Consider the following 26,626-nt stretch of genomic DNA (forward strand, 5'->3'; position numbering starts at 1 on the left):
TCCTATAGACTGGGGGAGGATTAGAATACTCCATGCTATAGACTGAGGGAAGACTGATACACCCTGTGCTATGGGCTAGGAGAGACCTCGTACACTCTGTGCTACAGAATCAGGAGAGGCTGGTACGTTCTGTGTTACAGGGGAAGACTAACACATCCTGTGCTATCAACATATATTTTACAAAAGCAGAGAAGTTTCCAAAGTATGTACAGAATGACTAAAAGGTTTTTCCTGACCAATTTAGAATAACAAAATAATATTATTAGTATAGCACTATACAGTTTTAGAAAACACATTTTCATACAGCTCAGTTGTAGAGCCATTGATTAGGAGAGATGATATCAAGTTAACAGATAATATGGGCTTCCCTAGTAGCGCAGTGGTTGAGAGTCCGCCTGCCGATGCAGGGTACACAGGTTCGTGCCCCGGTCCGGGAAGATCCCACATGCCGTGGAGCGGCTGGGCCCGTGAGCCATGGCCGCTGAGCCTGCGCGTCCGTAGCCTGTGCTCTGCAACGGGAGAGGCCACAACAGTGAGAGGCCCGCGTACCGCAAAAAAAAAAAAAAAAAAGTTAACAGATAATAAAAGACAATGACTTTAATTGCTCCAGGTTCCTCTGACCAAAGTATTGCAATGGGAAGACCAATCGTTGACCGGTCTGAGTGGAGTTGAGCCTCAACTTGACCATGAATTTGCAATGTCAAGGAGCCATACACTTGTGGCATTTGGCCAGCTTGTTGTATTATTTGTGAACAAGGTCCACGGCTGTCCATCCTTGCTGAATGGAAAGAGATCACAGAATTGAATTCTAGTGATTTCCCAATTTCTTAACCCTACTGAAAAGGAAATTTACTTCTTAAGTAAAGTTTCAATGAATGCTTCTTTTGTCTGGAATTAATGAGAATTGTAGAATATATTAGTACTTACTGAAAAAAAAGAGTCTTCTTGAAATACAAATAAGTGCTTAACCTATTCCAAGGATATGGACTATATAGTGAGATAATTTTATTTCTAAGCTACTCATCATTTGGAAATGTACATCAACTTTTTATTTAAATCAAGTGCCCACTACTAAGCTAGGTGCTATCACTGTAACTTCTTCAATATTTGCAACTTAATCCTATTGTAATAATAATTGCAACAACTTTCAAAGAAACAAAAAAGTTTATAAACATTCAATTGCTAATTCTTTCAACTTTCTTGTGAGGACAGTTAACAGTTTACCCATACAGATACAGTCATCCAAGGACCCTATATCTTGACAGAACAGAAAAGAGTATCAATTATTTCCTTAAATATCAGCTTGATTAATATTTTTAAAGTATAAAGGTCTTTTGGGACTTCCCTGGTGGTCCAGTGGTTAAGACTCTGTGCTTCCAATGCAGGGGGCACAGGTTCTATCCCTGGTTGGGGAACTAAGATCCCACATGCCGCGTGGTGCGGCCAAAAAGAAAAAAAAGAAAGGTCTTTTGAAAATCACTTATAAAAGGAATGTGTGTGTGTGTGTGTGTGTGTGTGTGTGTGTGTGTGTGTGTGTAGCTTGATGAAAACCAAAAAAAATAGGCTGCACGTTGGGGAAGGACGTTTTTAAAATATGATTTTAGGACTCTGTCTTATAACAAAAGGAATACACAATTGGTATCTGTAGACAACATTTTTTCTAGTGATTTCTAGGAAATTGTTTTCTTTAAACTTTGGGATTTATTGTTAATGTTATCATTGTAGGTAGATGCTAGTGAGGAGGAGTTTTTGTACTTCTTCCTACAGCTGCTATTTACTTCAGTAGGACCAGGAGCAGTCGTGTTGGGAGATCCTTAGAAAACTCTGCCCTTGGTCATTTGCCCATCTCTCCTAAGAAAGACCTCCGTGGTTCAGACATTTTAAAACGGGGGAAAATCTAACCAGCATAAGACTGAGAGAGCAATGCAGATATGTCTGGTTATTACACGGTGGTGTTACTTTGAATGCAAGATCCATGGGGGCAGGGATTTTGGACTGTTTTGCTTATCATCATATCCCCAGCACCTAGCACAGTGTCTGACATGTAGTAGATGATCAATAAATAGTTGTTGCATATTTGTGACCACCTAGAGGTGTGGGATAGGGAGGGTGGGAGGGAGAAGCAAGAGGGAGGAGATATGGGGATGTATGTATATGTATAGCTGATTCACTTTGTTATACAGCAGAAACTAACACACCATTGTAAAGCAGTTATACTCCAATAAAGATGCTAAAAAAAAATAGTTATTGCATAAAAAAGTAGAGTCTTCAGGGGAGCCCCTGAGCGTGAAAAAAAGTTCTTTTTATGCATTGAAGAAATACTGAGAAAAACTGCTAATGATATTCCCAAAGCAAGATCAGTCATATTTAAGACATTCTGTTAGAGTGTCATAAAACTGAAGATAGGCAATTATTATACCAGATTTTTTAAAGGGGAAAGGGAGAATGCTATAAATTATACACAGCAAGCTGTATGCCAATCCTGGGGAAGATATAGGGAACTTTTTGTTTGTGAGCACTTATAAAAGCTTGCATTTGCTTTTATAAGAGGTAAATATAAACAAATCTCTAGTGATGAGACATTAGCTGTCTTCATTTACCCCCCAGAGTTCATGAAGTTGCATTAGCACTAATTACAACTATTATTAAGTAGATTCACAAATTTAGTAGAATAACTGAACTGTGGAAAGAGGGGAGTGGGAACTCCTCGCAAGCAAAGAAAGCAATTTCCTCTCCTGCTGGTATGATATACAAATGGGAAGAGTGGGTGAAAACATAAGAACAATAGCAAATTGCACTATTTGTGTGCTTTTTTTTTCAACTTTGAAGAATTCGTCACTCTGTAGACGAGAAGCATTAACAAAATCAGGTCATTGTGTTTATACTTTACGCTGAACACTGTTTATATTGATAGAATTAGACTCTCAAAAAATTACCGACAACATTAGTTGCCATTTCAGCTTTTATTACATAATCTGCATGGTTGTAACATAGCTTGACCTGCTATCAGAAACACTCCACAAGGACAATTATTAAAAAATGTGACTGTAAATTATAGGCTAGACAGTCTGGGTCCATCAGGAGAGATAAACCACACAATAACTTGGGCCAGAAAAGCTTGATATAAGTTTATTAACCATAATAGGATTGGAGTAATGAGGGATTGGTAAGAAAGGAAGAAGTAAACAACATAGGAATAGAAGATATAAAGAGCAGCCACCACCCCTGGGGATGAGTGTTCAAGGAAGAAGACTCCCAGGGTTGAAATATGGGTCTTGTTGCAGAGTGAAGCTATGGCTCACTGAATGGCAGAGATGTGGAAGAACTTGCTGGAAATCCACCCTCTAGGATGCCAGGCAAAACAAAACTGTTGACAAAACTGACGCGCTGAGCCTGCGCGTCCGGAGCCTGTGCTCCGCAACGGGAGAGGCCACAACAGTGAGAGGCCCGTGTACTGCAAAAAAAAAAAAAAAAATTTTATACACACACACATATATATATATATATATATATATATATATATATAAAATTTGGGGGATAATTAGGGATATGCAGTAAATAAAACAGGAAAGGTAGATATAAGTGTTAGGGATGGGAGCAATTTGAAATAAGGTGGTTAGGGAAGGCTTTACTAAGATAGTAAATCTCAGTTTAGTCTGAGAGTAATTCAGTATCTCTTGACTTAAACTACTAGAATATTCTATTGAATTTTCACTGCCAATTTATCCACAGTAATTCCAATTACAAGATCTGACTTTAGCTTTTCACTTGTTGAGGTGGCTGGAGGATCAAATTTCCACAGACCTTAAACTAATTTATATTCCAAAATGTATAATTTTGTGTTTTGCCAACAGATTTGTTTAATCCAGGATTTGACAGCAAATAATTGTTGTCTTTTAAAACAAATAACCTCAAAGAATTAAAGATATTAATTGGAGAAATAGTAAATTTATTATTTTTATTAAAGTATATCAATACCTAGAAACAATAAGGGGCATGTTATAAATATGGATACAAAACAGTAAGTCAAAGTTTCACTTGAAGTAGAAAAGCTTAACTATAAGCTTTTTTTAAAGTATATCAAAGGCAACGAACCATAAATGTGTTAATCATAAAATGTCACTGTATGTATCACAAGAATATAAAACTTTAAAATCTTCTGCTTTAAATTCTTCTGCTTTAAATTCTTAAATAACTACAGGGTGACTAAATATATTCAGGATGATTTGGGCAGAAAAAGCAATTAGCTAAACTCACAAAATCAATTAATTAACTGTGCTACATTTCTTTTTTTTTTTTTAAATGTATTGTGGTTTTGCTTATAAAGGTGTTAATTCATTGAGTTAATTCACTGGGTAAGGTTTTAAGACAATACTCTGTTTATACTTGTTACATTCCAGAATCTTTGGAGAAATTACCTTTGAAGGGAACTTCCTAAAATAGGAACATCTATTTTAATATAGAGGTCAAAAATCCTTGAAATACTTTTTCCACTCCCTTGAAACAGAAGAATATTTGAGATCTGTTTATAATATGTGAGACAGAGAATCATAATGATAAAGTTCCTTTTTATAAATAACTAGGTATGACACAGTGACATATCCATGAGAAGCCCAATAAACATGCTCCATGTATGACCCATCATTGCCTTACATAGTACCCCTAATTTAAAAGACAATTACCTTTACTGATTTATTTTACATACAGCAAACTATTATCAGTTAAGAGAAAACAAAATTGATGCTCAAAGCACTTCTGTAGATGATACAGAAGATACATGTTTGTACTGTAACCAGATCACTACAGGAAAAAACTACGCAAACTACAGACAAAAATAGTAAACTATCCATAAGGAATAAGTTCAATTTAAGGCTTCATATTCACAACATTTAATGGCTGAAAACTAAACAGCAATAACAAAGGAAAATGTATTTAAATAAATGCTTTCATGTGAATGGAAAAGGTTCACCCAGCAAACCCTCAGCAATATTGACCATAAAGACAGTATTATACACCAGTCTCATATTTAAGAGGATTCTGTCTGCCTTGTTAGGCTTCAAACAGCTCACAGAAGGTTGATTACATTTATGCTGCCTCTTAATAGAAGCAAAGTTCATAGCTTTGCATATGATGGCATCTTGTCAGGCTATAAGCAATCTTGAAACATAATTTGCATTTATCATCTCTACTTTTTGCTCCTGGCAGCATAAGAAAGCCTGCTTTCTCAAATGCACAGATGTGCTCAGTGTGCACTTTCCAAATTATGTATAGGAAAATGCTTGCTCTCTATAATGTGTAATTAAGAAGAGCTCAGGACTTTCTTAATAAAATCTAGAGGGCAATGATATTTTCTAAGTCTTGAAAGTCTACTTGAAAGCTATTAAATAAATTCTATCTTAATTATTATAATTAATTTTAAGTACATTTTGAATAATTAAAAGAATATCTTTAAGCAAATTCATAACGTACAGAGTTCAGCCTTGCTAATATGGAGACTTAATAAAAAAAAAACTAATCAAAGCCTCTGGCCAGAAATAAAATTGTAAATGATTTTGGGCTTTTTAAAAATGTATGTAAAACTTCTTACAAAACCATAACTGTTCTTTCCTTAAAAATATGTTCCCTAGTAGAATACTGAACTAGAAAACAGATCATTAATCAAACCACATTTTAAAAATGATTTTTTAGTATAAAACACTTTCCCACAGATCCAAGGAGATCAGATAATTATGACGTCAGACGCAAAAACAGAATGCTAGGGACCCAGAATAAAAAGCATACAATGTAAGAGACTAATCACCTAATAAAAGAACCATAAGCTCACAATAAAGTAAGAGAGAATAGCTATACAAAAAACTTTAAAAATAAACACCGGGAATACAGTTAAATTAAAGAATCAAAATGAAAAGTGGGTACATTTTCATAAAAGGACATAAAAATCTTGTGAATATTGTAACTGCTACATAAATATTGTGTAAACCTTCAGATTTTGGTTGCCTCTTTTGGGAGGTTTAAGGTATTGTTTTTTAATCTTAAATTCTTCACAAAGAAATTTACCTCCCTCTGAAATAGTAAGTCAAGTAGCACTTCAAGTTTTTTCCTTCATGGAAACAGTTGCTGGAATAGAAAACTACCAAAAGTTTTAATCAACTAATTTAATCTTTCATGCTTTGATATAGATTTTAAATTTAAACCTTTTCTTTCTACAGAAATCAATTATTGGTAATACATTGTTATTTTCCCTTAGCAAATCAAAGAAGCATTTAATCACATATAATACTAAAGAAAACATGATATAATTTAAAAAATTTATTTATACCTTAACTTAGGACAATCAATTGACCTCTATTTCCACTTGAAAAAAGCATGAGAGAAGGAAGTTTCTACTAGTTTACTCTCAAAAAGGGGAAAGGTGGCTCTAGAGACCAACTCAGAAATTAGAGTTGTCCATCATCAGCTAGAATGTAACTCAGGAACTGTTGTTTCTTCTAATTCCTGTATTTTGTCACACTTATTGCTTTCTTTGCCCTCTTGATATGTACGAAGCTGCTCCACAAAACCAGCATTTGGACATATGGAAGGTCTTGCATTTTTCACCAAAGAAAAAGCACTGGTAAATGAGATTTCTTCAGAATTCATTAGGAAGCCTATTATAATTGCAGCAGCCCTGGAAACTCCTGCATTACAGTGAACAAGAACCACTCCATCCTATAATAAAACCAAACAAAAATCTTCATTATTCATTTAAGAGAGACTATAATATAATCTTATACTACTTAAAATTATAAAATAAAAATATTTACTTTATTGATTTATTTGATTCAATCTATTCAATCATCAAAATACAATTCATTGTAGGGAATGAATGGGGAAAATCAATCAATTAACCAACACCTTCTCGTCCCACCTCCCAGAATTGAAATGCTTTGATGATATATTTGGAATTCTGAAACTATCTTTTATTAAACTGAAGTAATCTAGTAAAGTACACATGAAAGCCTAGTAACTTAGTAGCCACGAGTCTATAAATAAGAGAAATATCACAGGAAATGTATGTGGAAATATAAATAAAACCATAATCATAAACTAAACAGAAAGCTCGAGACATTCTAGGTACACATAGCGCTCCCATGAAGAAACTAGTATCATTCCTTAGAAATCTATGGTAAAATGATCAGTAAAGAAAAAATTTTCTTCCCTTGGATATATTTTATTCTGGAGGGAAGTGACTTAAAAAATAGTTAAACTTATGAGGTAGTAAAATGATGACACAAATAGCTCACGACAATGTGAAGTGGAAAAGGTAATTAGACACCAGCAGGAGGTCAATAAATGAAAAACGTTTCAGGTAACTTGCAAATGATACTTCACAAGTGAAAAGGGACACAGTGCAAGGCCAATGCTGATGGGGGTAATATTGCATTAATAATGAATGTGATAGATCTGATGGATCAGCATTGATACAGGTTAGCTTATCTCAGGCCTTTAAAAAGTTAATGATCTAAATGAAATGTAGAGAACAGTGAGCACACCCAACAGAACCAGACATTTTAATTACTTCATTTCTTGATTCTTCTTTTCTTACAACACAAGAAAGATGGGAACAGGGAAAAGGGGAAAAAATCTTACAACTGAAAATTCTCTGCCCAAAGTACACATTAACAATGCTGTTTATGGCTTATTGGATTATTTTACTTTTACAAGGCAGTTTTCTTAGATGCAGAAATCTATTGCAAAATTCCTTTCCTAGGTCTACTGTAACAAATTTGCAAGTGTAACTCATTTCAAGAAACACAGATGATTCACAAGAAAATTAGTTAATATTTTAAATCCTCATATCAAAAAGACAATTTCAATTGTTTATATATATATTTTTTTCTTTTTTCCTTTTTTAAAAATTTCTTATTGGAGTATAATTGCTTTACAATGTTGTGTTAGTTTCTACTGCACAGCAAAGTGAATCAGCTATATGTATACATATATCCCCTCTTTTTTGGATTTCCTTCCCATTTAGGTTACCACGGAGCACTGAGTAGAGTTCCCTGTGCTATACAGTAGGTTCTCATTAGTTATCTATTTTACACATAGTATCAATAGTGTATATATTTCAATACCAATCTCCCAATTCATCCCACTCCTGCTCCCCTCCTTGGTATCCATACATTTGTTCTCTACGTCTGTCTCTATTTCTGCTTTGTAAATAAGATTGTCTATTTATATTTATGTATTTCAGAGTCATTTCCAGATATTAACTTTCTGTACAAGAAAAGCGAAATGCAAATATTCACTCTACATATACAGAATTTTTCTCACTTTGTATAATGGCTTTTTTATGAGACTTAAGACATTTTAAAATCATATTACAGTAACCAATGAAAAGTATTAATGAACTTCTTTTAACTCAACACAAATTAGCTATTCCAAAGAAACTTGGAATCATAAGCTTAATAAGAGGTGCCTCATGTCATTTTTAATGTTTCCTGACTGTATACTAGTTATCTCTATGTTATGATCCATACATACGCTTTCGAAAATGAAACTAGCTTTATTTTCAATCTTATACATGGTGCAATTAGTTTTAGCTAATGTTCAAAAATGTTAGTATTTTCTTCCCTCTTACATTCCTTATATAAACAGCTACTTTTCTGTTAGTTTCTACAACCTTTGAATTTACCTATTTACCTTTTATTATTCCTTGGGTATCATATTGCCCTTGAAAGTATTTCCAAACAAACTACTAGCTTCATATCCCCTTTCCAGAACTCAAAGTAGTGACAATTAAATCATTCATAAAGAAATTTTTTCTTTTGCACTTGCTGTTGTCCTCTGCTTGAAAGGCCTTTGCTCCTCTCTTGGTCCAGCTAACTTTGGCTTCTGTTCTAAGAAGGCTGTCTCTCTCTGCGTGAGAGGCAGGCGGGAGGAATATCCAAGCCATCTTTGTATGCTTAATACTTAGTACAATTTTGGGCACAGAGTAGGTATTCCATAAATGTTTGCTAAGCAAGCAAATTAATTTTGTTCTGCATTTCTGAGAAACCATTCTCTTAAAAGAATCAAATCACTCTGCTATGGGCAGATAGATAGGAATTATGTTATAGTATTTCCATTTTACGCAGTTTGCTTTGTTCTCGTGTTGTTATGAACAGCCTTTCAATTAGACTGCCAGCTCCTTAAGGGCAGCAATATACATCTCTTGTATCTTCTCAGAGTAAGTAATTCATATTTTTTGACAGATGAACTTAGTCAAGTTCAGGTCTTTTGATATATAGAAAAACATATTAAAATACTAACAGTGGTTATATCTATATGGTGGAAGTGGGTGACCTTAATTTTTACCTATCTATATTTTCCAATTTTTCTACAACGTTATAAATTACATGTTTTTAAAATCACATCTTATAAATAATAAAGTAAACATGGAATATCAAATATACATTTTCATACTAACAAACAAAATGTTTTGCAAAAAAAAGGGGGTCAAGTAAATATTCCTAAAAGAACTCTTGAGGCTATGGAGGTTACTTTACTACTTCCCTCTCATGTGTATTTCTGTCCCTTTGGGCATAAACCTGACAAATAATGCATTAGGCAGAGATAGAAGAAGGACAGAGAAACCAAACAAAACAGGGTTTTATAAGTACAGAGAGAAATGAGGAAAGACATGGGAAAATGGAAGACATTCCATCTGGCAGCTGTATGTAAAAAGATGAAAACAAACTAGGACCTAGAAAGGTAGTTTTGAATGAAATATGCAGTTCACTGAGTAATCACATTTAATAATACGTGCATATACAATAGGCAAAATCATGAAGAGATTTTTTCTAGAAAAAAATGAAGAAAATTCAAGACTTCTATTGCTAAAACTAAATATGTATTAATCTAAACAATAAAGAGTTTTCAGGGTAAGGAAATACTGGCTGAGGCTAAGATTTCAGTGAAAAACATAAGGCTTGAGAAATTAGAACATATTACAGAATTCAAATACATCTTGTAGTAGAAACATTTTATGCATCTCTTCGGATTCCTTTGATGCCATCATCTCACCCTCAGCTTGCTCCACCTCAACTACAACCTCTGTGGCTGACTGCCTATTGTGCCTTTAAGCCTATTAAGTTTTGCTTGCCTAAGAACACCTGGCTCTTCCCCGATGGCAGTCTCTGCATAGGTACACCCTGAGTTCTGGATTTTCTTGCTTCTTCTGAACTTGGATGGCAAGTCACACCACAGGGCATTGGGTTTGGCTTCAAGGTGGCTGCTGAAGGGGTGGGGTGCTACAACCTGGAATTGTGAGGTTAGTTACCTCTCCATGGGTAAACTTTGACCAATGGGAAATAGAAGCTGACAGATGGCCAGGCAGATAAATTCTCTCTCTTCCCTCCCTCCCAAAATCTACTGAGGTGCAGTTTCTTTGGACTCCCTGCCTGGGGATGTCTTGGGTACCACCCTACCAAGTACCCAGCTATTTCGCTGTCAGCTCATTGTGAAGTTGTGTTCAGCAAGGTAAACACATCATCTTACATTGCTTCTCATCCTTACCTGAGTCACTTCCTTTTCTTCTCACTCTCACTGCCTAGGGATTGCACCTCTCAAAGGAAGCATCAGCTCTTAATCCTTGGTTCAGGTTCTGTTTTTTGGGAAACACAAACTAAGGACCATTTTTCTTAACTATTACCCATTTCACTTTTTACTTGCAACATGTGCATATCTTCTAATATGAACATGGATGATGTCTACATTTTTCCTTTACTGTCTAACATACATTCTACATCTCCTTAGGAAAGCAGCTAATACAGAAACATTGTCACTTTTATTTCTAACACTGTTAGCTGGAACACTGGAATGTGACAATCTAGAGTCTGTAAAATTTTTCACAAGAGAACAGACTGGCCAATACTAGGCTCTGAATTAGAAAATCTCCTCCTTTTCTTTCATCCAAATATCTGCTATTAAATAAGGTAGAAAAGTGTTACATTTTTCCAGTAATCTAGGGAAGGGTATCGAGAAGAGTGCCGGGCACCTAAGGCACTCAATAAATATTACTAAATGAAAGGAAGGAAGAGAGAGAGGGAAAGAGATAAGGTAGAAGGGAGATCATCAGAATTTAATTAAGTTGGATTCTATTAACTGTCATTAATTGTCAGGTGCTCCAGGACAGTTAACTTTTCTCTGTACTGCTTCTACATTCCCATCTATTTATCTAACATAAATTTTGTAAGAATTATATACTGACTAAAAATGATGTCATTTCGAGGTATAATTATTGGTAACAGCCAGCCTAGAAGCCCTGCCTTGGATCAGTACCAAGATTGAAGTATTGTATTTTTTGTTGGTCTTCTAAAGTCAGAGAACCAATGGACAGCTTTTGATCAGCATTTTTATACAATCTCAGGAATATTAATCTTCATAAATACACTAACAGGACTAGAGCAGCCTCTATCCCACAGTCCACCTGATTACCTTGCAAAGTGGTCAGAGGGCAGGTGGTTAGAAACTATCAAAGGAAACCTGCGTATTGGTTTGGCCAAAAAGTTCGTTCGGGTTTTTCCATAACATCTTACAAAAAACCGGAAAGAACTTTTGGGCCAACGCAATACCTATGTACACAGGAAAATTCAGTAAGCAGAAAATTTTAAATCCGAATATTTCTCAGGAAGGCATAGGAATATGAGAAATTAAAGTTAAAAGTAAATATTTCACTGAAAAAAGAGCAACTGGAAAACGAAATAGTTGTAGGAATTAATGAAATATTGTTGAAGGGGAAATTTCATAATTGTTATCTACATATTCATTACAGAAAGAATAAATATTGGATGATGGACCCATATTTTAAAATATCTGCTTCTGAAGAACTGTGGATCAAAACAAAACTTACGGACTTCCCTGGTGGCGCAGTGGTTAAGAACCCGCCTGCCAATGCAGGGAACACGGGTTCGAGCCCTGGTCCGGGAAGATCCCACATGTGGCGGAGCAACTAAGCCCATGCACCACAACTACCGAGCCTGCACTATGGAGCCCACGAGCCACAACTACTGAGCCCGTGAGCCACAACTACTAAGCCCGTGTGCCATAAATGCTGAAGCCCGTGCACCTAGAGCCCGTGCTCCACAGCAAGAGAAGCCACTGCAATGAGAAGCCCGCGCACCACAATGAAGAGTAGCCCTCACTCACCGCAAATAGAGAAAGCCTGTGCACAGCAACAAAGACCCAATGCAACTAAAAATGAATAATAAATTAATTAATTAAAAAAAAAACTTACCTTCATTTTTGCTTGTTCAATAAATTCAAAACATTCTGGAAAATAAGACAGGATATTGGTCTCAGGTAGATCCAAAATAGAAATACTCTTATACACAAAATCACTGAGGAAAGCATTTTCAACTCCATATGCAACATTGAGAATATGAGTCACCTTAAAGAAAAAAAAAAGGATGATTTTTAAAAATTCTCATGAATTAGGTTAATTAAACAGAGACTGAGATGTTGAGAGCTGTAACAAGAATAAACAATTTAAGCATGACTCAATAACACTTCCTTCAGGAAGCCTTTTCTGACTGCCTCATCCCTTACCAGAAGTGCTATTTCTATATACCCCCAAAGCACCCTCTACTTGCCTCATTATAGCCCTTACCACTGAGAGTCTGTTTATTTCCCTCACTGTACTAGAAACTCCATGAGGGCAGGGACCAGGTTTAGCTTACTCACTATTTTAAGTAAGCATTGTGAGTGAGCAGTGACCTTAGCACAGAAAGTACTTAAAATATTTATTGAATAAATCAATTAATGTCCATATAAAAACTTACATAAGGGAAGTGCATCAGTAGCACACAACTTCCCTTTCAATAATTATTTCCCTATTTTCCTCTTGTATTCTTTGTAAGTACAGTGGTTCTCAAGTGTGGCTGCACATTAGAACCATCAGTAAGCGTTTTAAAAATATCAATGCCACAGGGTCTCAAACCCGGAAATTCTGATGAATTAGTCTGGTTGAAAGGTGGGATGGTCATGAAAGATTTTCTTTTAAGTGGCACACATAAGCAACCTCCTCATCCCTCTATACATTCAGGCTCCTTTCCTGGAGTCCACCAAGCAAATGGAAGGAGCCATGTGGAAAGTCTATTAAGAGAATCCAAAGGCTAAACAGACCAGAAATATGAGTCCCTGTTTCTTATCAGGACATGCTTCTCACTGAACTTATTGTCTCTCTTAGTTTGGATCTTAGGGTTTGCCTGACCTTGGTATTTTCTTGTATCTCATCATATTTTAGAGTACTTGTCCAGCCTGCCTCTCTTACCCCCACTACCCTCCCAGCTATGACTCTGGCTGTGTCCCACTCCCTCCCTCAGCACAGCTAATTGGTTTCGGGTGGACGCCTGACTTAAGCTAGACTGAGCAGATTATCTCAAGGAATTTAAAAAATAGCTGTGTGAGACAGCAAGAATGATCCACAAACGGGAGATTTAAGAACAGCCTTTTTCTATTAAGTGCTCAGGGAAGCTGAAAGATCTCTGCTCCCAAATGAGAAGAACAACACAGATGTGCAGATAGGGGCCATGTGCCAGGGGGAGAGAGAGGCTGTCCTGGATGGCCTCCTATTCTCTGGCATGGCCACTCTCTTCCCTCAGGTTCCAGAGAGCCCCCTAAATCATCATACACATTCTCTTTCCTCGCTCAGGTTTCTGTGGTCCACAATCGAAAGAGTATTAAGACACTCAGGGAACTAGGCCTCATGAAGAGAAGGCCACAGGCTATTTACTAACTTAACTGCCTTGTGGAAAGAAGAAAACAGAAAAAAAACTCAGATCTTCTCAAGAGAGACTCTTACATAGAGAGGAGATGGAAGAACCTAGAAAGAAGGGAAGAACAGTTTTAGAAGATACAGTCTGAAATGTCCTTCTGCTTTCCCCAGTGAAGTCCCACCTGACTGTGCCAAGCTACTCTCTCACTCCAAGTGGACTTCTGGCCAGGACTACATGATTCTGCCCTGAATTAATAGATGTGCCAATGTTTTATAATATTGATGTGTTTGCCTTACCTTTAGAACTATATTCTGCATTCCCAAAAGACCAAAAATGAGGTCTGACCACTTACAGGATATATCTGTATCTATATAGCTTCCCTATACATCACAGGATTACAGAGACGACCCAATGAGAATCTTGGGGAAACTTGTTGAAAGGTAAAAGTGCTTTACAAATATTGTGGATCATTAAACTACCCAATGTCTAGGTAGTTTAGCTGCTTGGAAATGCAACTTACATATATATTGATTGAATGATCATGCTTGAAAGGAACTGTACTGAGTCTCAGGTCATGGTGGTGATGGTGATGGGGACCTAGCCTAAAACCCTTCAAGTAATCAAGCATATTTCCAAAATGCAGTTATGGAGGTCCTAACAATGGTTGATCTTGTGATGCCCTTTATAATAGGGATAATAAGAATAGCCCCTTTACTGTGTACGTAGTATGTGCTAGGCATACAGGTTAACTCACTTAATCCTCACATTTAGGCATTATCAAAAAATTATCTTTTGAACTAGTTCAAAAATCACAACATTATTAAAAAAAAAAAAGAAACATTAAGAAGTCTTGCTCTCACCCTCTTTCCACTCCATCATCTCCCACCCATATGGTAACCATCTTTGTTGGTTTCTTGTATATTCTTTTAGAGTATCTTTATGCAAATAGTTTATGTACTCCCTTTCTTACACAAAGGCAACACCTTGGGTTTTTCCCCCTATTTAAAAATGTCCTGGACCTGCCAATGCAGGGGATATGGGTTCAAGCCTTGGTCCGGGAAGATCCCACTTGCCTCAGAGCAATAAGGCCGTGCACCACAACTACTGAGCCTGCGTTCTAGAGCCTGAGAGCCACAACTACTGAGCCCACACGTCACAACTACTGAAGCCTGCGCACCTAGAGCCCGTGCTCCGCAACAAGAGAAGCCACCGCAATGAGAAGCCCGTGCACCGCAACGAAGAGTAGCCCCCACTCGCCACAACTAGAGAAAGCCCGCATGCAACAATGAAGGTCCAACACAGCCATACGTAAATTAATTAATTTTTTAAAATGTCCTGGAGATCTTTTCATATCAGTATCTAGAGACCATTTTTTTTGTGTTCTTTTAAAAAGCTATATAGGGAGACACAAGAGGGAAGAGATACAGGAACATATGTATATGTATAACTGATTCACTTTGTTATAAAGCAGAAACTAACACACCATTGTAAAGCAATTATACTTCAATAAAGATGTAAAAAAAAAAAGCTATATAGTATTCCATCATGTGGGTGGACTATTGGTCATTTAACCAATTCCCTACTTATGGAAATAGGGGTTGTTTTCAATAAATTTGCTATTATAAACAGTGCTGCAGTAAACAACTTGGAATATTTTATGTTACACTTAGTTTTCTATCCTCCTTCATGCTTTATTGGGCATACACCAGGCACTCAATGAGTACCTTACTAATAAAACAACTCTTATTACCATATCTAAACATTACAATGAAATTCCTATAGAAATTTCTGAAATGATCTGCCACAAGAGAATTTCTATTAGTTATTGCACTCTACTTAAACCCCAAGAAATCCCTTTGAAATGTGTCATGCATTTAAATCAATAATTTTGTTTTACAGCATCCTTAAGATTTTGTAGAAACCCTCTATTCAGCTGCTCAGCTTACTTTTGCTTCTTCCAGGCATCTAACAGGATCTTTTATACAGAGACAGAATGATCTTTTAAACAGCAGCTGGGTTCACATCACCAGGATGAAAGTGAATTGGAACTAGTGTATCATAACAGGGGCTAGATAATAAAACACTTGCCAATGAAAAGATTTATCAGTTTTTCTAATTTCCATTTTTACCCTGAGAAATATTAATTTATTCATGTAAGCAAGACTCTAAAACATGTTCTACTTATGTTGAAATATTGATCTAAGAGGGTTCCTATCAGGATATACAGTCATTCTCATATCCTTATGCAATTTCAGGCCATTGTCTCTTATTGTCAGGCAGTTATTATTATAATAAAACAAGGGGAGTCCAATTTAAACACAAATAAGTACATTGACTAGTAAACATATCAAATTAGTTAGTGAATTCGTTAGTATTTATTTCCTTGAAGAAATTAACTGCAAGTGTTTATCACATAAAATTTTCAGCCTCAATTTAATCAAATTTTTTTCTCAGAGCTGTGGGATGAAAGATGAGTAGGACAGGGTCTCTAATCCTCTAGAAGTCTGCTGAATAATAGAGGGGAAAACATGTTCACCGACAGTAATAATAAAAAGTAGAGGTGCTAAGAGCTACAGGAGAAGAACAAAGTGTTATGAGACCAGAAGGGAGGAACACATACTGAACTTGTTCCTTCCAAGAGCCTCCACGTTTGCTGTTCTCTCAGCCTTGAGGGCTCTTTTCCTGATTTAAGCACAGCTGACTCTGTCCTAAGGTCTCAGTTGAAATATAATACCCTCAGAGGCCTATTCCCCTGCCACTCCTCTCACTGCCTTGTTTCAATTCTTTCAGAGAATTTATTCTCATCTGAAAATATATTTTAAAATCAAGGACCTTACTGCTTGTTCATTTCTATGTCCCCTGCAACTAGAAAAGGGCCTAGCACCCCACTTACATCGTGGGTGAGAGGCAGGGTTGCATTCTTTTGGCTACTCCCTGACTCTTTCAAATCACTTCTTTTCCACCCTCCAGTAAAAATCCTTGCTCTTTTGAGATTCATACAAGCTGATTATTCCATTTTATACCCTGCATTCCTTGGGCACCTGACCCTCAGTTTTCTGGGTCCTACCCCACGTCCTACCATTATCCTGGGTGACATCAATTTCCACTTGGGTTTAACAGGTCCCTGACGACTTCATCGCCAATGACCTTCATCACCACTCTCCTTCACCACCTCTGCAAGACCAATGCCCAGGACTGATCCAGCTCTGATCCCATTAACTCAGGTATCCCACTTATTTTTCCATCTTCCACTCAGTTATTCCCTCTACACCTCACAAAAACCATCAACTCCTTGATCTTTCTATTTTATCTATCAGCCCCCTCTTGCCTTCATTTCCTTTGTTATTCAGCTTATAGTCCATGGTCTACCTCCCCTGCACCTGACTGGTAAAAGTCCCCTCTATACCCAGACTGCTAAGCACTGCTGGAAAAAATTCACACAATACTGCAGTTCATGCCACCATTAGTTCATGAGAGCCAACCTCTCTTGAACCTTAGTGATGCTTAGCAACTATATTTCCCTAGTAGGCTCTCTCCCTCATTCCCCATATCAGCTCTTTCAAACATTCCCTACTCTCCTAATAACTTTCAACCCTACCACCTCTTCCCGACTCCCAGTAGATCACCTCACTTACCATTTTACAGTAAAAAGACAAGTCATCACATAGGAACCCTTTCCATCAAATCTTACCATCAAATTTAACAACTTCGCCTACACCTGCATTCACCCTTTCCTTCTACCTTCTTAATACAGAGCATGATGTGCTCCCACATCCTTTATGAGGTTCATTCTGACACCTGCGTTTGGGGTCACACTGCCTCCTACGTTCTTGGCCCTCTAGCCACAATTCTTGCTTTCCTGTATTTTCAATTCCTTTCTCTACCATCAGCTTTATACACACTCAAAACTCTCCCATCTCCCTCATTTGAACTCATCACCTATGGGTCTTCCTGCTCTCTTCTGCTCGTTTTTGGTGTGATCATTTCCTCCACCTCTCAATCTTTTGAAATCTGTTTTGGGCCTCCAATTCAAATGAAACTGTTCCCACTAAAGTCACTAACAACTTTTTGTTCTAAAGTCCAACTGTTGTAATTCAGTCCCAACAGTACTTAAACTTTGGGCAGCATCTGACACCGCTGACTCTATCCTCCACAGAACTCTGCTTTGGCTTCCATGACACCACAATTTTTTTACTTTCCTACAAACTCTTACAGTACCTCCTTTCCCACTGCAGATTCTTCTTCCTTTGACTATTCCCTGTAGGTTGGTATTACTCAGGGTTCTGGTGTAGGCCTTCTTCTCTGCTCACCTTGCCCCAGGTGATTTCATCTACTCCAACAATTTAAATCACTACTTATAAGCTGAAGATTCCTGAATCTCTATTTTTACCTCTCTCCTGAATTCAGACCCCATATACCCACACTGTCTATTGAATAACATTACTGAGATTATCCACGGCATCTGAAATTTAAATTATTCAAAATTGAGCTCGTTATTTTTCCTGCAAAACCTGCTCCTCCCTACTTTGTTCCCTATCTCATGGGACGACACCAACCCTACTTAGTAACCCAAGAAAGCTGAATATCACCTCTGACTCCTCCTTCTTTCTCAACTTCACCCCCCCACTTCTACTCTGTCCTGCAAGTAGTCAATCATTAACTTTTGAGAATTCTACCCTCTTAAAAACCCCTCAAATCCATCCACTTCTCTCTACCCCCACTGAATCCTAATCTAAGCTACCATCATCTTTTTTCAGATTGCTGCAACAGCCTCAAAACTAGTCTTCCCATCTCTAGCTTGAGCAATCCTCCAACCTATTTTCCACACTGCCTCTAACCATCCATCTTTCTAAAATGCAAATTTGATCCTGTTACTTCCCTCCATAAAGCCTTTCAAAGGCTTTCCACTGTCTTTTGTATCAATTCCAAACAGTTTACTCTGGCTTACATGGACTTTTGTGATCTGACTCACGCTTACTTCTCTGGCCTTGTCTCTTGGTACCCTTCTTTCTCACACTCTCTATTCTAGGGTTACGAAACTTCTTTTCTGTTCCTGAAAGCATCAGCCTTTCTCTTGTCTCTGGGCCTTCACAGAGCCATTTCTTCTATCTGAACACTTTTCTGTCTGCTCCCTCCTCACCCCCTTCAGAGCAAAACTTCAATATTATTTCCTCCAGGAAGACTTCCCTGACCTTACTATCCCCAACCCAACCCAAATAAACATGGGTTAAGGGCATCATCTCCTATGCTCTCCCATAGCACCTGCACATCCCCATCAACACATACAATACACTGTACTGTAGCTGCTTATTTGTCTTTCTTCCCTCTCTGCCCCTCAAATCATAAACTTCATGTGAACAAGAACCTTTTGCATTCCTCAAACCACAGCAATTCCATGACCCTGAAATCGTGCTTAACAAAATAGTTGATGGATAATTTTTTTTTCAGTAAATATTGAAATAAGTAATAAATCACATCAGTTGTGTGGGGGAAGGTAGGAAGAGATAGCATTGGGGAAGAAGTGGTATGTGAGTTGGGACTCAAGGCATGGGTAAATCTTGGACAAGAAGAGAAGAGGGGAAGGTCTATTCCACACAGAGGAACTACATAAGCAGAAGCAGGAGGAAGTGCCTCCAAAGTCAGTTTCATGAGGAAAAGTAAAGGGAGATTGAGAGAAAATAAAACTGGAAAGATGGATTACAAATTCACATATTTGAATTAAGTGCAATAATTTTTGTAACTTTATTAAAATGATAGCCAAATCTCACCAATCCAACTCTGAAATGGACCTATGCAGTTCCTAAATAAATGTAACAATGAAAATACTTCCTATACACAGTGCCAGACCTGAAGCATTTCTTTTTACCTTGTGCTTTTTCAGTGTATCCAGATCATGAGCAGCATCTTGTGACCCTATAAGAAATAAATAACATCACCTTGAATATAAAAATAATCATCCTGACTTTTAATCTAATTTTTGCAACAACTCTGTTAGCTATTCATTTATTTTAAGAAATGCAACTTGGGAGAACCTCAGTCCAACTTTCTGAAAGATAATTCAGGAATATTCGTCAAAAAATATTCATCTTATATATACTCTTAGACTCTGAAATCTGACTTGTAGGAATTCTTCCTAAAAGTCCTGGATATTGCAAAGATTAGCTATCAGGATGTTCTTCACAGTGTTGTCTGTAATACAAAATAAACTCTATAAAAACAAAACAAACAAAAAAACCAACCAAACCCAATGATGGGGGTTGGGTTATATTAAAGATAGTACAATTATGTAGTGAAAATATATACAGCCCTTTGAAATGAGAAATGTAGAAGAATATTTATGGCATGGAAATATATTCTCAATATATTATGTGATAAAAGCAGGTTACAAAATATCAACCATTTTTGTAAAAACAAAAACTATGTATATGCTTAAAAATGGACAGGAAGTATACAGAATAAAATGTTAACAGTAGGATTATAGGTGATTTTTTTCTTTACGCTCATGTGTACTTTTTACAATAAATATCTATTTCTTTTGTAACTTAAAAAAGGATATTTTAAAAAAGACACCCACAAAATGATTTAGTGCCAGCTGGTCTGGGAACACCCAGTAGCTTAGAGCAAACACTGCTGGTCTATTGAATTCCACCCACGTTCTGTGTACCACTAGGGCTGTATCCTTTTCCAGTTTCTTCCTGTCAAAGTTGGCTTTCTAGAGCTCTCACACTTGGAAAATGACTCTAGGTAATACGCAAGGTTATTATACATGAGAACAACTAGTTAAAGTGAGTGACACAACTGAAAAAATAGGGCATTTATTATATTAAGATTTCAAGTATTTTACTTTCCTGAATTAGGTTCCATTTCTATAAACAACACTTTTCTCACCTTATCCACCTGGGAAATCTGCCAGCTTCTATTATGTGACTTTAGGTAGGTGGAGGGCCAGCAAGTATGCTGGTTGGCCAATATTCTCTTGGTAATACGAAGCTCACAGGCTCCTTACTGAGTCTACATTCAACTTTACTTAAAAGTTAGCCTATCAAAATATTAACATTTGTTAAAGCTGGATGGTGGATATGTAATTGTCTGTTATAGTGTAGTCTGTAATTTTTTACACATAAGAAATACTTCATAATTTAAAAATAATTTCTCAGTTTTCTGTAGGAAGTCCTATTCATCTCCAGGGGGAGAAATGGGTTCAAATAAGTTAACTGAAATTTGGTGGTTTAATATGCATGTTATCTTTTAAATAATAATTCTACATGGCCTATTTCTTAAAATAGCAAAAAAAAAAAAGAAACATGCATGAATGAAATTCTTTCTTTTCTTACCCCAAACTGTCATTATTATATTTATCAAACCTGTATATTTTCATTATTTCCATTAAATACACACACACACCAAACAGAACAGGTCAGTTATATTCCAGAGTTGGCTGCTATATTTTGAAAATGACTTCCAGAATATGAATATATTGGTACAAATTTAGTGTTCTTGAGACCAAAAATCAACTTGTATCACTGCCTTTTCAAACAATAGGAAAATTACATGAGTTTTAATAGTGTGGGGGAATAATTTTAGTCAGCACAAATGGACTTCAGGTAATTGGCTTGTATGTTTCATCTAATACTTGGTAGTATTCAGTTCACGTTAATTCTCTCTAAATTCTAGACATAAACATCAGCTTTTCTCCAATTTTAAATGATTGCTTTGTGTTGCAGTCTTGCGTTAAAATTTTGTTGGAAAAACACTTATCGTTAAAAGAAATAAACACTATAAATCATTATAACAATGTGTTATTTAAATCTTTGTTTTGAAAAAGCAGAATGTTATCCTTTTATAAACTATCTTAATTGAGATTTTAAAACAAATATCAATTTTAATAATTTTATGATTTTAACAGTGGCAACATGCATCTATAATTGTGTTAAACTTAATAGAACTGAATAGCAAATCAATTTTAACAGTATGGCAATTTTTTAAATAACAGAAAAAGAAGTTGATAAATAGGACTACAACTAAAGAAAGAAGTCTAATAATAATAATAATTTACAGTTATATTTTACAATGACACAAACCACTAATATTCAAGACCTTGGCCAAGAATTATTAAGGAAATATTACAGATGAAGTAACTGATTTAAAAAGTATATTACGTGCTACTGGAGTTGGGTCTTCTAACAAGTTCAATGTGTTGCAATCATAATATATGTATCATAAAAAATAGGCTACGTAAGATCTCCAGAATCCTGTTTCTATTTTTAAGAGATCTTTTTTAATGAAAATACTAAATACTGCATAAATTCTGGTGCAGCATGTCTTGATTTACAAATCTCTATTTTCATCATCAAAAAATTAAACAAAAAAATTATTACTGAAATAAACCAAAAAGATATTATTACATTACTGAAAAGGGAAATAAATAATATTCCAAAGAGAAATGTTTTGAGAAAATTTGTAGGAGTAAACATTCATAAATGGATAGAAATAGGAGCATAAATTCCTATAAGGATAAGGTAAAATAATATTTGTGAAAGAATTTTACAAAATTAAGAGCTATACAAATTTAATGTATTATTTGCCTCCTAAAAATACTGGGCTTCCAGGATATCAGAAATCCTCTACAACCTTATAAAGGATCCCAAGATTTTCACCTAGAATTGAAGCAAAGATCTCAAAATGTTACCAGTTGGGATTTCTTAACAGGATGGACATAACAAGAAATAACTGTACCCTTTTAACTACCCAAGAGAAATGGAATTTTTCACTTTTACAAATCAAGTTGGATATAAGAAAAGTCCTAGTGATTTTTGTTGTAAAAATATAATTTGCAAAACCTAGGACAAAAATATTCACTGACTAAGATCTTTTATCAACTTGTTAGGTAGTTCAAGGGCCTATGTAAGATTTTTGAAATGCAGAAGCTTGGGTGAATTTATGATCTAACTGAAAAAGACATTATATTTTGACAGCTTTCTATTTTCTTTATTTCCCACCCAAAACAAAATTTAATTTCATGTAGTGCTAGGTGGGAGCTGTGTTGCTTTGAATAGATGAAGGAAGCTCTTTGAAGCAACCTAGAAACAACCCCTGCATCATTCACGTGGAAGAACTTTAGATGTAACCATCCATAGGTCCCTCAGAATAAGTCGCTTGTAACTGGGCAGAAGAAGGTCTATCTACCTCTCAGAAGAAAGGAGGTTGTACCTGATGAAATTATCCCATTTCCTGGTCCAAAGAGGCGACCATATAAGGACTAGTCTCAGAAGTCCCTCCCAGCACTCGCTCAAGATCCTGGAAGGGTTCCAATGCCAATCTGAGAACACTACCTTGATCAGCTCACTTTGCATAAGTCTAGATAAAAAAATAAGTGAAGTTCATGAAAACTCTGAAAGGGTGAATGATGTTTTTTAATTCTACCATAATTATTTTAAACCATTATTACTACAATGGAAGCCAAATAACCAAAACATGTGCCTTATTTCCTCTCCTAGAAATGTGCAAATCCTGGGTGCACCTTCCAGACTAGCTAAATGACCCACTTCATTTTTTCACAGGGCTGCAGAAACTAATTGGATATATTTATTTGGTGAAAAGACAGGTCATGTAACAATTCATATAATACATAATACAATAACAACTCATATGTATACTGCAATTGATATGTTTCAAAAACCTTTTCCAACTTGAGGACAACCCTATAAGATAAGCACATACTGTTACTTCAGCTTTACAGATGGCTTTTCTGGAGGACCAAATAGAATAAATGACTTTCACTAGCTCATCTAGCTTTACGTAGAGCATGGCTAAAAGCCTGGACTCCCTGAGTCAGTCTATGTAACAGTGGAGAGCCGGAGTGTATCAGACTTGAGCTTGTGCAAGTTACTTAACCAATCTTAAATCCAGTTCCCATCTGTAAAATGGAGCTGATGATCCCTGCTTCACAGAGTTTTTAAAAGGAGTGAGATGCTATGTGCACTCCACATAATACCTGGCCATTTCTGACACCCAATTCAGTGCTCTTTTTACTCCGGAGAGGCTTGGCTGTATAAATACTAACAAATCACTGATTTTTCCAAGTCTTAATTTCTCTATTCACAAATCAAAAATAATTCAAACCTACTTAAAACACTGTTGACTATTTTTTGAGAATATCGTATCATATTCTTGCCAAGCTAACAAGCTTGTACTTTTATAACTGTGCTTCATTTGTTATTTGTGGATTATGCTTTGTATAGGGAATCTGTATTTTCCGTAATACAGGAAATCATAAACCATCAGATTCATAGCTATAAAATATCAGTCCACCTTCTCCTTAACACTACAAAAACAGACACCATGAACAGATGTGGCCACAGGAGGCATGCACTCCATATGGTTTGCAACCCCAGAGCAGGCAAAAAAGCATTTGCCTTTTGAAATATTAACTTTTCTATAACTTCAACCCCTGTCACTTGTAGTTTTGCCTAATAAAAGCATTCTTTTTACTTTGATAATCTTTAAGGCTATATCCTTTTATTATCCAAGAAAATACAACATCAATGTGTTATCCTCCAGAGAAGTTAGAAAAACAGGAAGAAAGCTTTTAGAAAATTCAAATACCAGGTGCTATGTGTTACTAGAATCTATGCCTCTTATGTATATAGTGGAGCAGAAACATCCCTGACTAGCTAGTGTAGCTAGCTAGTGTAAGTTCCATATCCGAAAAAGGAAACATTTCAATTTTCCAGCAGTTTAGCTGATAGTACAGACTATTATTATTAGGGAGGAAAACGTTAATTAATATAGTTAAATGAACTCAATAACTTAGTGGCAAATCAATATACTCACCCAGGAGCAACCATGGCTTAATAACACCAACTTGCAGGTCCAGGCTAAGGTCCTGCACATAACCACAACCTTCCCCACTGCTCGGCTCTACTTCTTCCACAACATGAATTCTGGCATCTTTCCATGTTTCTATAATTTTCTTTCCAGTTAGCGTTGTCACCCTGGTGCATTGCTTCCTGAGATTATTCCGGGAGAATGCCTTAATTTCCTGGTTAAGGGAGTGCATTACATGAGCAGTGGCTAAGAACAAACACAAGCAAATCCAGCCAGCACAGTGAACGACCGAACTGCTAGTCTCTTAATGTTCAAGTAACAAATGCAGCCTCAGTAGTTCACTGTCCTGCAGGTAACTGTATCAGCCACACGCTGGGAGTCACAAGGGTCCAGCTCCGTTTTTCCCAGCGCTGCAATGTAAGGGGAAATCTGATTGGCCACTGAGAAACGGGCGCCGATTGGATGCTGTTTCTCCTTCCGGTTGGTCGAAAATTAATTACCCTTCAAAGAGTTTTCTTACTGTTGCTATTTAAAGCTAGCTTTATTATTCACACCCAATGATAAAATATAAGACTTAATGGGAGAGAAGGCTGACATTTCCTCTCTCCTTAAAAGCAGTGGTTTTCTGGATATGCTCGATCGGTGTTGCTTGTGGTGACCTGGGTATCGCTCCTGCTCTAGTACAGCTGCGGAGTCACAGTGCAAACCTTCCTACTGTGCAGAACCGTGCCTATCCGCCTGCTTTTCGGCTAATCCGGGGGGCTACAGCAGACGTTGAAAGTTATTCCTCGCTTCCTATGTGTTTCACACTCTTTCTTTCTGATGTTATTGCCAAGAGGAACATTTACTAGATTAAAAACATAAACAAAAAACTGTTGTGCAGACTTGCAAGGTTACAATTTAAATGAAACCTGCAAAAGTAATTTTCTAATTATGTTCCTATATTGCAGGTTAATAAGAGCTTAGTACATTTTTCCCCCTAACTTCTCGCCTACATTTTCATTATCAGTAAAACTGCAGAAGAAGTCTTCATGCAATAAATATACACTCTGTTTATGAGAGGCATTGGCCGCAAGTCTTTTCATACATAATTTCAGAAATTGGGGATGCAAACATCCAAGTTTACAAAATTGATCAATTATAGAACGATTTTGATTAGAAAAGGATGATATGTTTTACCAAAGAAGTCACAAGATTCCTTTAAATAGAAAATTTTCTTACCCCACTTAAAATGCAATTTTATATGGGCTTAGACACAATGTATAAACACATGTATAAAGTGAAGCTGCACTTAGAGAACACTTATTCACAACAATTTATTAAAATTTTTGTTGTTGTTGAAACTGACTTAAAATAAACCAAATTTCTCCATATTGAAAAGAATGATAAATCAGCCCAGACTAGCTACAGGGCATTCTAAAATGAAGAACTTTTTTGCATCATTTAAACCATCACGTGTTCATCAAAAACAACTCTAACTCTCATATATCATTCCGTGTATTTATCACAAAATGATAAATTCTGATCATAAAATGATCAAAAAATTTACCAGCTATTGAGCACATACTACATGCTAGGTCCTGTGCTTATAAGCAGTTTTTAGATTCTTAGTGTTATATGTCAGGTGCTTAATGATGTTTTACACACATTATCCCATTTGCTCTCATCACAAATTTATTATGTATATAGTATTAAATCATCTACATTTTACAGCTGAGGGAACTCAAATGCAGAGAGTGCAGATAACATATCCTACATTTCACAGATCATAAGTTTAGACCCACAGGTAAAATTTAGGTTTGTTTCCATCCAATGCCTTAGCTCTTGTTTACTATGGAATACTCCCTGCCCCCAAAATAGTTGTAGTTAACAAATATTTATTGAGCATCTACCATGTGCCAGGCACTGTTACAGTCCCTGGTGATACAACAATGAATAAAAACAAAGTCCCTTCTTTTCTGGAACTTATTTCCAAATGGAGGGAGGACATGGACAGTCAATAAATAAATCAAATATAGCTATGTTAGGTCATGAAATAAGAGCTAAAAAGAAAAACTAAGTGA

General features: G+C 36.3%; 1 protein-coding gene across 3 annotated transcripts; it reads right to left on the reverse strand.

The window, feature by feature from the left end:
- On the reverse strand, positions 1-24,916 carry DUSP19 (dual specificity phosphatase 19). 3 transcript variants are annotated; one of them, XR_009520138.1, is made up of 5 exons: positions 24,570-24,916; positions 19,603-19,649; positions 12,257-12,409; positions 6,320-6,708; positions 2,962-3,454 (listed from the first exon to the last, which is right to left on the reverse strand). XR_009520138.1 is itself a non-coding variant. In XM_060016476.1 (4 exons), exons 1-4 carry the CDS (start codon positions 24,793-24,795, stop codon positions 369-371), a joined length of 567 nt encoding a protein of 188 aa, XP_059872459.1. In that variant the 5' UTR covers positions 24,796-24,916; the 3' UTR covers positions 1-368. The 3 variants fall into 3 exon arrangements, 2 of the variants coding, with proteins under 2 accessions (XP_059872459.1, XP_059872458.1); XM_060016476.1 differs by lacking the exons at positions 2,962-3,454; positions 6,320-6,708 and adding an exon at positions 1-509; XM_060016475.1 differs by lacking the exon at positions 2,962-3,454 and having other exon boundaries at positions 6,135-6,708.
- Positions 24,917-26,626: the final 1,710 nt, after the last annotated feature.

The sequence above is a fragment of the Delphinus delphis genome, chromosome 7, assembly GCF_949987515.2.
Source record: "Delphinus delphis chromosome 7, mDelDel1.2, whole genome shotgun sequence".
Classification (NCBI taxonomy): Eukaryota; Metazoa; Chordata; class Mammalia; order Artiodactyla; family Delphinidae; genus Delphinus; species Delphinus delphis.